At 39.0% G+C, this 13,713-nt stretch overlaps 2 protein-coding genes across 2 annotated transcripts; both read right to left on the bottom strand.

Moving 5' to 3' along the window:
* Nucleotides 1-260: 260 nt before the first annotated feature.
* Nucleotides 261-4,912, bottom strand: LOC112044492 (regucalcin). The gene is made up of 5 exons (XM_024080367.2): nt 4,678-4,912; nt 3,999-4,155; nt 2,842-3,051; nt 1,913-2,125; nt 261-1,058 (listed from the first exon to the last, which is right to left on the bottom strand). Exons 1-5 carry the CDS (start codon nt 4,714-4,716, stop codon nt 640-642), a joined length of 1,038 nt encoding a protein of 345 aa, XP_023936135.2. The 5' UTR covers nt 4,717-4,912; the 3' UTR covers nt 261-639.
* A 1,800-nt stretch (nt 4,913-6,712) lies between these two features.
* Nucleotides 6,713-13,412, bottom strand: LOC112044493 (regucalcin). The gene is made up of 5 exons (XM_024080368.2): nt 13,203-13,412; nt 11,215-11,371; nt 9,841-10,050; nt 9,198-9,410; nt 6,713-8,075 (listed from the first exon to the last, which is right to left on the bottom strand). The coding sequence occupies exons 2-5, from the start codon at nt 11,369-11,371 to the stop codon at nt 7,735-7,737; spliced, it is 921 nt and encodes a 306-aa protein (XP_023936136.2). The 5' UTR covers nt 13,203-13,412; the 3' UTR covers nt 6,713-7,734.
* Between the last annotated feature and the right edge of the window lie 301 nt (nt 13,413-13,713).

Here is a 13,713-nt window from a genome sequence, read left to right as displayed (position 1 = left end):
CTGTTGTTTTTTAGCTACAGTTTAACTTGTTAGTTAAATTGTCCTGACACATATTGTGAATGTGAACCCTTGTTTTAATTTTTCTTATATTTTTATAATCCACTTCTGAGTTTTCCTAAAAATATAGTAATTTTGTTATGTTCAAATAAAATTTTGTGAACACGTTAGTTCAATGTTGCTAGAAGAAGAAAAATTGTCAAAAATTACAGTTATTTATTTAGGTAACCTACCTACTCATGGTTACAATCAAACTAAATGGATATTATTGTTTGCATTTATTTCGCTTTAAAATGATCATTTAGCCCATTTCAATTTAAATGGTAAATAAGTACCAAATGCAATTAGTAAGTACTATACAGCCGTGATAGCCCAGTGGATGATGACCACGTTTCGGAGGGCGTAGGTTCGAATCCAGTCCGGGGCACGCATCTCCAACTCTTCAACAAGTACATTTTAAGAAATTTCTTATACAAACGGCGAAGGAAAAAGATTCACAAATCAAAACGATGTTCCCCATAGCTGTGTTATTTAAAAAAAAAAAAAAAAATACCGACCGAATTGAGAACCTCCTCCTTTTTGAAGTCGGTTAAAAATGTTTAATATTTAGTCAACACGTTGGTAGTTAAGCTGTAGTATGTTTTAGCAATCTTTTTCTTTTTGTCTCTTATCAGATGTTTCGCCCTTAGACCCCTTCGTAGTTCCAGGCTTAATCTTGTCACTGAGCCTGAAATTGTCAGCCGGTAACCCCCTAACACCCAACCCCGTCACCATAAAGGTACATCCACAACACGAGCCTTGCTGTATGACCCCATCATTTAGATCCAAACAGGCGGAGGTCACAAACAGTATATCGTAGTTGGGGCCTCCGAAGGCCACGGAGGTGACTTGCCGGGATGGTATTTCGACTCTCTGCAGAATGTTACCCGTGGGGTCGATCTGGACGACGCCGTAGCCTTTGAACAGCGCCACCCATAGGTTGCCGTCGGAGTCGATGGTGGTGCCATCTTGGAATGCCCCCAAACTGTTATTTGATATGTCGAATATGTATTTGGGGTTGGCTGAAAAACGAACGAAAATACAATAAATACCTACTCGTACTTATAAATCAAACGTTTTCTGCCATTAATCATACTTACGGTAATATACTCAATCATACCTATAGTTAGTTACAACTATTATGTTTAAGGTACCTACTCGTAGGTACGGATTAATAAATATGTAACATGAATCATTCATTCATTCTATATCCGAATTATTGCTCTCTGAAGAACGGGCGTATAATCACAACAAACTCCATACTTCAGAGCTTTTTACTGAGATTTTTTTTAAGAGGAAGAAAAGTTGAATATTTAGACTTTGAACACGATCCTTTTTTCTGAAGAATATAACTGAATATGCAATTTCGAAAAGGACACATCTTGGATATTCTGTGCATACATCTCACAAATTAGATTATTTTTAAAATAAATTAATTGTAGTAATTTTCGAAGGATAATTAACACTAGCGGACGCCCGCGACTTAGTCCGCGTAGAATTCTGTTTTTCAGAAATCCCACGGAAATCATGGATTTTTTGGGATGAAAAGTAGCCTATGTAAGTAGTAAAATCTATTTCCATTCCAAATTTCAGCCAAATCACTTCAGTAGCCGCTGCGTAAAGGAGGAACAAGCATACACACACACACACACACAATTTTCGCATATATATAGTGTGAAGTGTGATAGTGTGATGTTTTGGAAAATAATTAGTTTATTTTATATCCCTGGACATTTTAATTTTCAGACATGTACCCTTTTCGAAATTGTATATTCAATTAATAGTTTATCGCGGCTCGAATCCATGACATCTCAGCGTTGAATCCATCTCGGACTCGTGGAGCCACTGAGGCTGTAATTGTTTTTAAAAGACTTACATATTTCTCCCGTCTCCACATCATAGTCGTATCTTCGGATTTTGTACTCCAAGCTGTCGGTGTAGTACATGGCTCTCCTCTCCAAGTCCCACGCCAGGCCGTTGGAGATGCCGATGCCATCGTCCAGTTTAGTGACGCCGTTCTCGTCGAGTCGGTAGAATGAACCCTGCTCGGGTATTATTGTTCCGATTGGATTTTCGTAGCCCATTGTGCCTTGAATTACAATTTATAGCGTAATTATAGTCTGGCAAGTTTGTTGATAACACTCCCATGATATGCGGGCGACAGGGGGAAAGACTGCGCGGGTGTGAAATCATGCGTTTGGGGAAGGGACTTGCATCAGTCGTGATATTTCCATTCATCGCTACACGCTCCCCGGCCCTCGCGCAACGACGGGAGTGTTACGAATGAAGTTGCTAAGTTATAACTCACTCAACAAACATTCCTGTCGTATAAACTGTCATTATCGATAAAAAATGGAGAGAGCGAGTATAAGTCGTGAAAAATACTTTACAATCTATTGTTATAGGTTGCCTAGTTATAATAAATGTAATATACGGTTTTTTGAGTAACTTTTACTACCGCCGTGATAGCTCAGTAGATATGACCTCTGTCTACGGTTCCGGAGGGTGTGGATTCGGTCCATGCATGCATATGCATGCAGGTCCGGGGGCATGCACCTCCAACTTTTCAGTAGTGTGCATTTTAAAATATCATGTGTCTCAAACGGTGAAGAAAAACATCGTGAGGAAACCAGAGAATATTTTTAATTCTCTGTGTGTGTGTGAAGTCTGCCAATTCGCATTGGGCCAGCGTGGTGGACTATTGGTCTAACCCCTCTCATTCTGAGAGAAGACTCGAGCTCAGCAATGGGCCTAATATGGGTTGATAATGATGAAACTTTATTACATAATTTCAAAAGTTGGTACCTCCAAAAAGCCTCCCTCTCGGGTCTGCTTTTCCGTCATTCATTCTGGTGGGGGGCATCACGTCGGTATCGATTGTGGCTAGCTCCCGTATCACGCTGGCGGGGCTGCCCTCCGCGCCGTCCCAGCGTACCACGGCGAAGGTACGCTCCAGACCCACCACAAACTGGTCCCGAGTACCATCCACTGGTACTATGAACCCGACGCGACCATCTGACAAAACAGTACAACCATCAACCATAAAAAATGGTGATAAATAAAATAAGTTTAAAAAACTAAAAAACATGCTTGATACCCATCATGGGTGTGTATTTCAAATAGCCTATTCACCATCTTGGTTGTCTGCCATATTGGATTTGTAATGACGTTTCTTAGTTAGTCATTTAATGTCATCGGAACTCAGAGCGTGTGCAAATTTCTTCCTAATCTAAGACCGGGAAGTGGGTCAAATTGAGATTCCAAGATTTTCTTTCATAGGGACAGTTACAAGTGAAGCTAATATAAGCGTGTTAATACATACATATAAATAAAATAAAAAAAAAACCGACCGAATTGAGAACCTCCTCCTTTTTGAAGTCGGTTAAAAAAACAATTGGACAATCTATGGTCCTTTGTACGTTTCTAAAACTCCAAACATAAGTGACTTTACAGCGACCAGCCAGCACTGTAAGCACCTTTTCATATATCAGGGGTTTCTATCATGCATAATTATAGTCTTCAGACGAATCAGATATTCAGGCGTACGCATAAAGGCTTATTTATGTATAAACATAGGTAAATAGTAACCTACCATAAAAATAAATCATTTTGTGCATGAGTTGCTTTGTAACCATTGATGCTTTTAGTATTGTGACGAAATTATGGTTAATGAAATTAATGTGTTGTATCTATTCATATCGTTGTTATTTGTACTATTAAGGAATCTGTGGTAGTAGGCACCTCGGGATAGGCAGGTGCCACTAACCTAACCTAACTTAGATGCGATCTATTTAACAACGGGCAGTCACTTGTAAAATGGAGCCACAAAAAGCGAGCGCTATATTGTTTAATTAAGTAGGTATCTACTAGAGCGGCAGATCTAAAATCCACTGTTTAGGATGAGATGACTGTTTAACGTTAACTTTAATTGTTTGATGCCCTGATAAGACCTTGAAATTTACCAAGTTTAGTCTTGGTGTGTCGCTTGGTAGCCAGCTCGTACTTGTGTATGTAGCCCTGCAAGATGTTGACGAAGAACAGCGCCTGGTGCCACGCGTCCCAGTGCGGGCCCTCGCCCAACTCCAACGACGAAATTATCGGTTCTACCTTCACGGACGTCTGCAATAAAGAAAACCAAATTTAGCTGTAGATACCTAGCTCGCACCACGATGAATTCTCGCTAGAAAAGATATACAGGAGATATTTTGAATTTGACAGTAAACTGACTCTTCACATCTTACACTTTCCTGTACCTGCTTTTAAAAAGGTAAGCAATGGTTATTTAGTCTGCAATAAAGATCCATATGTAGGTTATTATATTTTTGTAAGAATTATGCAAGGTAATAAAGTTATTAAAAAATCATGAATAAAATGAGATAAGAATAAAAAAAAGCCAAATGTCAATAGTTCGAAGCCTGAATAGCTCCACGGGGTCGGACTCATCACCTAGAGGTGGTGGTTCGATCCCTGCCCGCTGGAATGTTATCGTACCCACTCTTACCAGTCTTCCGACTAATTGGAGGGGAACGCGAATATTGATCATATTTAGAAGATGACAAATATTCTTCAAAAAAAATTATCATCTGACTTAACAAAAAACCTGACAGAAACATTTATGAATCACCTTACGTAACAACTTACCTTGAAACACGGCGCATCCATAAAGGTATTTTCGTTCATCCTGATTTACTTTTGTCAGGCCGGCGTCCCAAGTTAACAAGTACAGAGGACTGACGCTACCGAGAGAATCTAAAAAAACCAACGCTAACGGATAACCGGCTTTAAGTCGGATCGGGTCATCAAAATATTTATATACTAATTATGTAGGTACGAGTAAGTATAAGCGCGTTATTAGTTCACGAGACGTCTGCAGAATGGAGATATGACTGGAAAAACAACTGATATAAATTATATATGTATTTATAATAGGTATATTATAAGTTCATAATTGTTTTTATACTGACTGCATATTTAATTTAGCTGCTTACGGACATTAAAGACAAGTTAGTTATGTATATCTACAGTCAAAATTCTTATTCATGATAGGTAGGTATACATACCCAAATTCAACATTGGCCGGCGAATTTGGAAGCTGGGGGAAGGCTGGTACCAGTCAGTCTCCCCAACTGCCAACCTCACCTGCTCCTGCACCCTGCAGATGGACTGACGAAGCTCTGGCGACCGACGAATGGCGGTAGGTATATCCATTCCCACAGGCTATACCTACATCATTAAATGCCTCCGGCCGGTGTCGGGCAGCAGTGACACCAGCGCGGAAATCTAGCTCTGCGCTGACCAACCCGCATGCCCAGCGTGCCCAGATGTGCCCAGTACTGACTGGGCACATCTTTGTATTTTTTTTTCATTCTTTACAAGTTAGCTCTTGACTATACTACCTCATCTGATGGTGAATGATAACGCAATCTAAGATGGAAGCAGGCCTACTTGTTAGGAGTTGGATAAAAATTAAAACCCCTTTCGGTTTTTACACGACATCTATATGGACTGAAGAAACAAAACACAGCTCCTATTCCCTGGTAGCCCCGCTATTCCTGACAGCGGTTACGGTAACGGCGGGGCAAGAGATGTTATGAAGTAAAGCTACGAGTCTGGTGACTTGATTCCTCATGATCCAAAAATTATACCTAACCTATTGAAACCCTTGAAACCAGTGACCTCCAAAGCCACCACGGTCCACACTATGATTGGCTACCGTATTTACCTATGGTAGTAGCAGCGGCCGACAAACGGCCTTCTTATACTGAGGTCTGGCTATTGCAGGGTCTCTTTTTAATGATTCCTGGTCGCCTCGGGTGCTTGCAAGTCTTGAGGCTGCTGTTGTAAGTTATAATATTGATTTTACATATAACGCCAGCTACACACGATACATATCTATCTAATATATAAAATTCTCGTGTCACAGTTTTCGTTGCCATACTCCTCCGAAACGGCTTGACCGATTTTGATGAAATTTTTTGTGCTTATCCGGTATCTATGAGAGTAGGCCAACATCTATTTTTCAAACCCCTAAATCCTAGGGGTAGGGTAAAAGTAGGGTATGACTAGGGTCGGGGTAGGGTTGAGGTACGATAGAGGTAATGTAGGGGTAGGGTAAAAGCAGCGTAGGGTAGGGTAGGGTAGGGGTAGAGTTAAGGTAGTTGAAAGTTTACATCGAGTTTCACGCGGACGAAGTCGCGGGCGTCCGCTAGTAGACTATAAATCCGTAGAGAGGTCAATTCTGTACATGAAAAATATTTCCAAAATAACTATCAGGGGGTGATTAGTGATCAATACTAATGCCAAAAATGCAATCAGTAAAATATGTGTCTGTCTGTCTGTTTGTCTGTATGTTCGTTATAGAAACAAAAACTACATGACGGATTTTAATGAACTTGGTACAATAACTGTTCTTCTTACTCCTGGGCAGGTTATAGTATACTTTTGGGAAGCGAATGTTGGGAAAACGGGATAAGTTACTCCATTTTTTAAGCCTCCGTGGCGTGTGCAGTCTTAATGGGTAGGGGTAGGGGTAGGGTATGGTAGAGGTAGCGTAGGGGTAGTTGAAAGTTTACATCGACTTTCACGCTAATGAAGTCGCGGGCGTCCTCTAGTACCGTTAATAAGTCTGCAGCGTGCTTAGGGGTTTGAGGAAGGAATCATAAATCAAAACAATTACCATTTTTCAATATTGTTTTATTGCCCACATACCAAACCTGCGTCAAGGCAATGATATTCTTTATTTGCATTTAAACATTTTTAGAAATAATCAAATAACACAAGAATAAACAAAGGAATTGAAACAACTTTTATTTTAATTACTTATTATAAGATTCCTTATGTACAGATAGTATAAAAAGTAAGTAGGTAAAAAATATATATTTTTAAAAGGTAAATACTAAGCACCTAAACTACTTATAGTATAAATAAAAACTTGCCAGTCAAGTAATAATTTTAATTGACATTTTAACATTTCACTGGTAATAATTACTTGACTTTGCACTAAATTTAACAAGGTTTAATAATTTTGACAGTATATATTATGACTATTATTTTATTTTATCTGTCACAGTAGTTTTGAGTTACATTTGTCATAATCATTGAATCTTAAAATGTTAAATTGTATAAGCTATTACATATGTTTTCTTTTTTTATTTGTTTCCTTTTAAATTAGGATTATACATAGTCTATTTAAATTTTTCATACACCAAATTATTATGGTAGAGAGTATCAGGGTCTTATTATATTTAAGTAATCTTTGTAAACCTGCTTTCTGATGAATAAATAAATTATTATTATTATTATTATTATTATAAGACCTGAAATTTCTCTTAGGGCCCCCGCTGACTTACAACTTTTAGTTGGCCGACTATATCGGCCGAGTGTATGAGCGGTGCCGTACAACGCTTTACCGGTTTTACACTCGGCTGATTTAGTCGGCCAACTAAAAGTTGTAAGTCAGCGGGAGCTCTTAGCTTTGAAATTGGCATTTGGCAAAAGCCAAGAATATTTTCTACGCGACAAATACATTTTAAACTTTTAGTTTAAGATACAGGCGAAATAAATGAACTTTGTGCCTTATTGCTTTTACGTCGTCCGTACTACGTACGGTTACTTGTTTAATATTTCCTATACCTTAAACATAACATAAAATAAAACAGGTATAGCTTCTCTAGCTTATAGCTTCCCAACATTTATTTATTATAAGAGCTTAAAATTATCGTTCGGTAACCCCTTAACGCCCAACCCGGTCACCATAAAAGTGCATCCACATGTGGCTCCTAGCGAAATTCCAGGGTAATCCAGGGTAGCTGACGTCACAAACAGTATGTCATAGTTCGGACCTCCGAACGTGACAGAGGTCACTTGTTTCGCGGGTATGTCGAGTTTTTGTAGCACTTTCCCTGTGGAGGGGTCGATTTTGATGACGCTGTTGCCGTTGAACAGAGCGACCCATAGGTTGCCGTCCGTGTCTATGGTCATACCGTCTGGGAATGCGTCGATGTTGTTTTTCTTCACATCGAAAATATGCTTGGGGTTTGCTGAAAAAGAATTATACCATGTTATTCGTTTTTCAAAAATGCCTGTAGTGGTAATATATTCTCAATTAATATTTTACTAAAGGTTGCGGTTAAGTTTTATGAAGAATAAATGAAATTTAATGTGCCGTTTTTTATCTTTTGCCAGAAAAACAGCCTGCAATCGGCTGAACCAATTTTGACAAAACATTGACAACTTCACCCATACCGTACTCCCTCTTTTCTTTACCCATATCGGTATTAAATGACCACTGATTCCGAAGTACAAGACCTTCAAAAGCTCCATGGTACAAATGGTATGTATGGGTGCAGACTTAAGAGGTCGTAACCCGTAGGTTCGATACCTGTCCCTTGGGACTATTGTCGTATCAACTCGCACTAACCAACTGCACCGTTCCACGAATTTTGTTCTTGTACTATTGCATGAACTCTGATAATTCCGCTAGATGGCGTTAATACAAAAGTAAGATGTTCCTCTTCCACATTTTTTCTTCCGTGTCGCCGGGCGTTCATTGATTTATAAGACGTCATCACGCCAGCAAACGCTGAATGAATGATATTTTATTTATGAAAATGTAGGTTTAACATGACCATAACTGGTGTATGTATTATCTTAAATAATTAAATACATTTGAACGAAGAAAAAAAACTAAAATAATACAATGTCACAGTTACAAAATAATAAGTTAGAAAATGTCCATGTCCATAAAATAATCTTGAATGTCATAATAACTTTTTTTTAATAATAAATTTTAAATTTTACGTTTAAATATTGACCAGGGCTTCTCTTTTACACTATGAGGAAGCTGATTATATATCTTTACTGCCATACAAAAAGAATTCTTGATTTAACTTGGGGGTCTAACCCCCCACAAGATTGATAAGTTATTTTTGCGGCATGTTCTCAGATTTGCGTTGTTGGTGTGAACAGAGAACAGACTAGGGTTTTTTTACAAAAAGAAGCATTAAATATATGTACTGACTAGGTAGTGGGAGAATTTCAAGTTTTTGCAGCTATCCAAAAATCTATAACTCGTGCGCACATGACACCTGGCTACAAAATACAGTCCAAACATCATTCGAGCCAGGTGCCAAGTGAGTCCGCACGAGCTGTAGTCGACTTACAGATCTCCCCCGTGTCCACGTCGTAGTCGTATCTGCGGATGTTGAGCTCCATGGTGTCGGTGTAGTAGAAGGCGCGCCGGCGCAGGTCCCACGCCAGCCCGTTGGACACCCCGATGCCGCCGCACAACCGCGACACCCCGCCGCCGTCCACTCGGTACAGGGAGCCCTGGCCGGGCTTTATGTTGCCGATCGGTTCCTCGTGACCCATTGTACCTTGAATACAATCACAATCTATACTAATACTAGCTGACGCCGCACGGTTTCACTCGCGTGGTTCCCGTTCCCGTGGGCATACGTGGATAATATATAGCCTATAGCCTTCCTCGATAAATGGGCTATCTAACACTGAAAGATTTTTTCAAATCAGACCAGTAGTTCCTGAGATTTGCGCGTTCAATTATGTTGCGATTGGCCGACATTTGTTTTTCTCTAGTCTGGAGATTGTGTCGTGGAGCCTACTGGACACATATGTTATTTTTATCTCGGAAAATTCGTAGTTTCCGCAAGATTGGTGAAAAACAGAATTTAATGTGAACGGAGTCGGTAGTGTAACTGCCTAGTTCGGACTAAAAATCGTTCGTACTCGACTAAGGTAGTCTGAACTAGGCCTTAGTGACTTTGTCAAGTAAACGTAGGTAAATACCTGCGAAAATCCTCCCCCTCGGGTCCGCCTTTCCGTCGTTGATTCTGGTGGGAGGTGACACCTCTGCGTCGACCGTCCCCAGCTCCCGTACCACGGTGGCGGGGCTGCCCTCCGCGCCGTCCCAGCGTACCACGGCGAAGGTACGCTCCAGACCCACCACAAACCGATCGGTCGTACCATCCACTGGTACTATGAACCCAACGCGACCATCTAAATAAAATTCAAGAAGCACTTAGGCACTCTCATTCTGAGAGGAGACTCGAGCTCAGCAGTGAGCCGAATATGGGTTGATAACGACGACGACTTAGGTACTAAAGTTTTTGTCCATTTATATTTTCCGTGTTCATCAAGGTACAGTAGGTAAGTGTCTACCTATGTATCGGTGTACGATATAAAATATGAGCTACTATCTGGCAAGTTCGTTATAACCATGATACGCGAGTGACGGGGGGAAAGATTGCGCGGGTGTGAAATCGGAAGTAAGGTGCATCAGTCATGGGTTTTTCATTCATCGCTACACGCCCCCCGGCGCGAGCGAACCATCGGGAGTGTTACGAACGAAGTTGCCAAGCTATATAATAGGGATGATGACAGTTTTTTAAATTGTATATAAATTAAGAGTATACTAATAGTAAAGCAATTTTGTAAAAGGAACAGGGTATCTGCGATCATTACTTTCGGAGCTACAGGGATTTAAAGGGTCAGATTTGCGGCGCTGCCGCGGATCCCTGAAAAACGCCCCATACAAAATGGCTCGAAAAAATGACGTCATAGGCAATGTAATGATCGTTAGATTTGTATGCGCGTTCAAACAAAATTACTAATATCTTTGTTATTTGTGCGTTTATCTTTATAGTTCAAATATTAAAAAATGTCACATTTAATGTAAGGAAGCTAAAACTGTATGAATTTTCATCTAATTACGATAAAAAAATTTGAGTAGTTTTTGAAATTTTATAATCTCATTTATTTTGCAAATATCCAGACAATCTTTGCTTTTTATGTATAAATTAGTTAACATTGACCTTATTTACCCGAATGTATCATAAAAATCAATATATTCAAACCTAGTCATCATCCCCATTACTACATTAGACAAAATGGAAAATTGTTTCCCCCATATAGTACCTATTTAGTATTGAGTCCTCAGTATAGAATATAGGCAGTCCGTTTTATCAAAAATTAAATTATAACATTATTTTAAATTAAATTACAATATTATTTTAAATTAAATTATGACATAATCTTGACCTTTCAAAACTGCTTGTAAACTAAGCCTATATAATTGAAATAAATGAATTTTGCCTTTTGACTTTGACTTTTATCTATGAAGTGCGCCCTACTGTACAAAGTCGATAGGTATCAGATAGTTACCAAGTTTAGTCTTAGTGTGTCGCTTGGTAGCTAGCTCATACTTGTGTATGTAGCCCTGCAGTATGTCCACGAAGAACAGCGCCTGTTGTCGCTGGTCCCAGTGCGGGCCCTCGCCCAACTCCAGCGAGGAAGTTATCTTTTCCACTTTCAGAGACATCTGCAATGAAAAGCATCAAAGTGGTGCTTGAGAAACTTGCGGGCATGATAAAACTGACGTTGTGAAGTGAATAAGATACGATAGTTCTCCATAGATAAGAAAGATTTTTTCCGCTACCTACTCGTGGTACCTCTCAATTTTTTCGGAAATTGCATACAAATTTCGGAAATTAATTATAGTCCAGGATCTGAGGAACAAAACAATTGATTACTATCAAGTTAATTTTCCGTAAGTAGCTTCATCTTGATGAGACGCTCAACTTTTAAATTTATGAAAATTCTTGATGAATTCTTGAGCTCTGGTAGCTAAGTGGGTTACCAGGTGAAAAAATTTTGGGCGTCGGAACGAGACAATGTACCACGCAATACGATTGCATGGTGCTCGATTTTTCCGAGTCTTAGCGAGCGTAACGGATAACAATAAAATTTTACATAGTTAAATACGCATAAAAAAATAGGTAGGTACCGTCTAATTTTATACGACCTTCAACATTGCAGGTCGTGCTCAATAAGTATAATAAGTGCTTACTACTTATAATTATCTGTTATTACGTCCTTGGAAAAAAACATTGTCTAGGTAGATGAGACAATAATCTACCTTTTCAGAATTTTTTATTGTTAGGCCACAAAGGAAAAAAATATATAAATAGATAACTAATAATAAAATAAGTAAATAATATGTTAATGTATAATTTTTTTGTAGAAGATTATTTGCCATATCTTTTAAAGCGAAACGCCCATCTCCGGCCTTAGCTTAATCTAACTGCCCGTCAATTTAACTGAATCTAAAAAAAATGGTAATTTAATTTAATAATGAAAACATTACTATCAAAAAAAAATTATGGAGACTTATAGTTGGGTATATTTTTATTCGTTTGCTTGTTTGTTAAGCTTGTTGGTAACAGAAACAAATAATACTTTTTCTATACAGCGTCAAACGTTACTTCGCCGCTTTGGTACCAACACCGGCGAACTATTTGAGCATTAGTGTTAAACATACTTGTTTTTATTAAACCAATTATTTAACCAGATCCTTATTCTATTTACATCATATTATGATCTCCTTAGACTTTTATACAGGGATATACCTGACGCCGACGTATTGGCCGGTGGACATTCCCCTTTGATCCTTAAACGGCAATAGCACATCAGGTGGGGGTCGAACCCAGGACGGATTGTCCGACCCCCATCCGTATTTTAGTAATTTACAATTTTACAGTTTATCTATACATATACGTATGGCTTGAAATTCATATAACTAGAAAAATGTTGAATGCGCAAGTGAAAGGACATAAAGAGGAGAGGAAGGCCAAAGCAGATAACGCTATAGTCTGGCAAGTTGGTTGATGACACTCCCATGATATGCGGGCGACGGGGGGGAAACTGCGCGTCGTGGCGTGTCGAGGATTTTCATTCATCGCCTACATACCCCCGGCCCGCGCGAACCATCGGGAGTGTTACGAACGAAGATGTCAAGCTATAGAGTGTGTGAAAGAGGACTTGTGTGATGTGATGAGTTGACGAGTAATAGAGACGAATGGAAAAGATTAACATATTTTTTCGACCCCACTTATATGGGATAAGGGAAAGGAGATGATAATATGGCTTGAGTGCAGAAGAAAACAGTGCATTTAACTAATATTGAGTGATTTGTTTTCTGTGGTTAATCCCAATCGTATTGCCAAATACGATGTTAACTAGCCATGCCCGAAGCCTCCCACTGATCTAGCTAATTATCCCGAATTGATTTTGATTCTCGGATCAATCTTTGGGCATCGCCAATAAATATTAAGATATTTAATAAATTAAACAATCATAAAGCGACAACTTACGTTCAAAACACTGGATGTATTAAGCTGTTTATATCAATGATTTCTTGATTATTGATACGCTTATCAATTATATAACAAGTACCTAAACACTGACACTTATGTAGATTACTTAGAACGATAACCGGCGCCGGGTCAATTGCCGAGCAATAAATAGAGGAGCAACAAGTGTGTTATTCGTACACTGACGTTCTTACGACTGTTAATCCGTACAATACAACATATTGTATTTTGTACATACATACAAGTGGACTGTCGAGGTACGAATTTATCATTCTGTAAAGACAATTCAAAACACGACTTTCACTTTAACGGAATAAGATTCAACGTCGCCTTACATTGGGTAGCAAATTATAATATTCTTAAGTTTTATTAGGTACCTACTGCAGTTGCACATTGCAATATGTGTCAAAGTTCAATGCACGAGAGCTTGTTTTGCTTTGGCGGAAATAAATTATTAAATGAACTCTTTACAACAATTTCGCAATTATACGACCTTTCTGTACTTTGTCAT

This window comes from Bicyclus anynana, chromosome 13 (assembly GCF_947172395.1).
Source record: "Bicyclus anynana chromosome 13, ilBicAnyn1.1, whole genome shotgun sequence".
NCBI lineage: Eukaryota > Metazoa > Arthropoda > Insecta > Lepidoptera > Nymphalidae > Bicyclus > Bicyclus anynana.
This window is presented reverse-complemented; position numbering and strand designations above follow the sequence as displayed.

Bases quoted from the DNA above. Each gene is read 5' to 3' on its own strand.
- LOC112044492 (XM_024080367.2), bottom strand. From the start codon at position 4,716: ATGAACGAAAATACCTTTATGGATGCGCCGTGTTTCAAG. The intron at 4,156-4,677 runs GTAAGTTGTTAC...TCTTTATTGCAG, and splicing joins TGGATGCGCCGTGTTTCAAG to ACGTCCGTGAAGGTAGAACC. The intron at 3,052-3,998 runs GTAAATTTCAAG...CTGTTTTGTCAG, and splicing joins ACACACCAAGACTAAACTTG to ATGGTCGCGTCGGGTTCATA.
- LOC112044493 (XM_024080368.2), bottom strand. From the start codon at position 11,371: ATGTCTCTGAAAGTGGAAAAGATAACTTCCTCGCTGGAGTTGGGCGAG. The intron at 10,051-11,214 runs GTAACTATCTGA...AATTTTATTTAG, and splicing joins ACACACTAAGACTAAACTTG to ATGGTCGCGTTGGGTTCATA. The intron at 8,076-9,197 runs GTAAGTCGACTA...ATTCTTTTTCAG, and splicing joins CGTGGACACGGGGGAGATCT to CAAACCCCAAGCATATTTTC.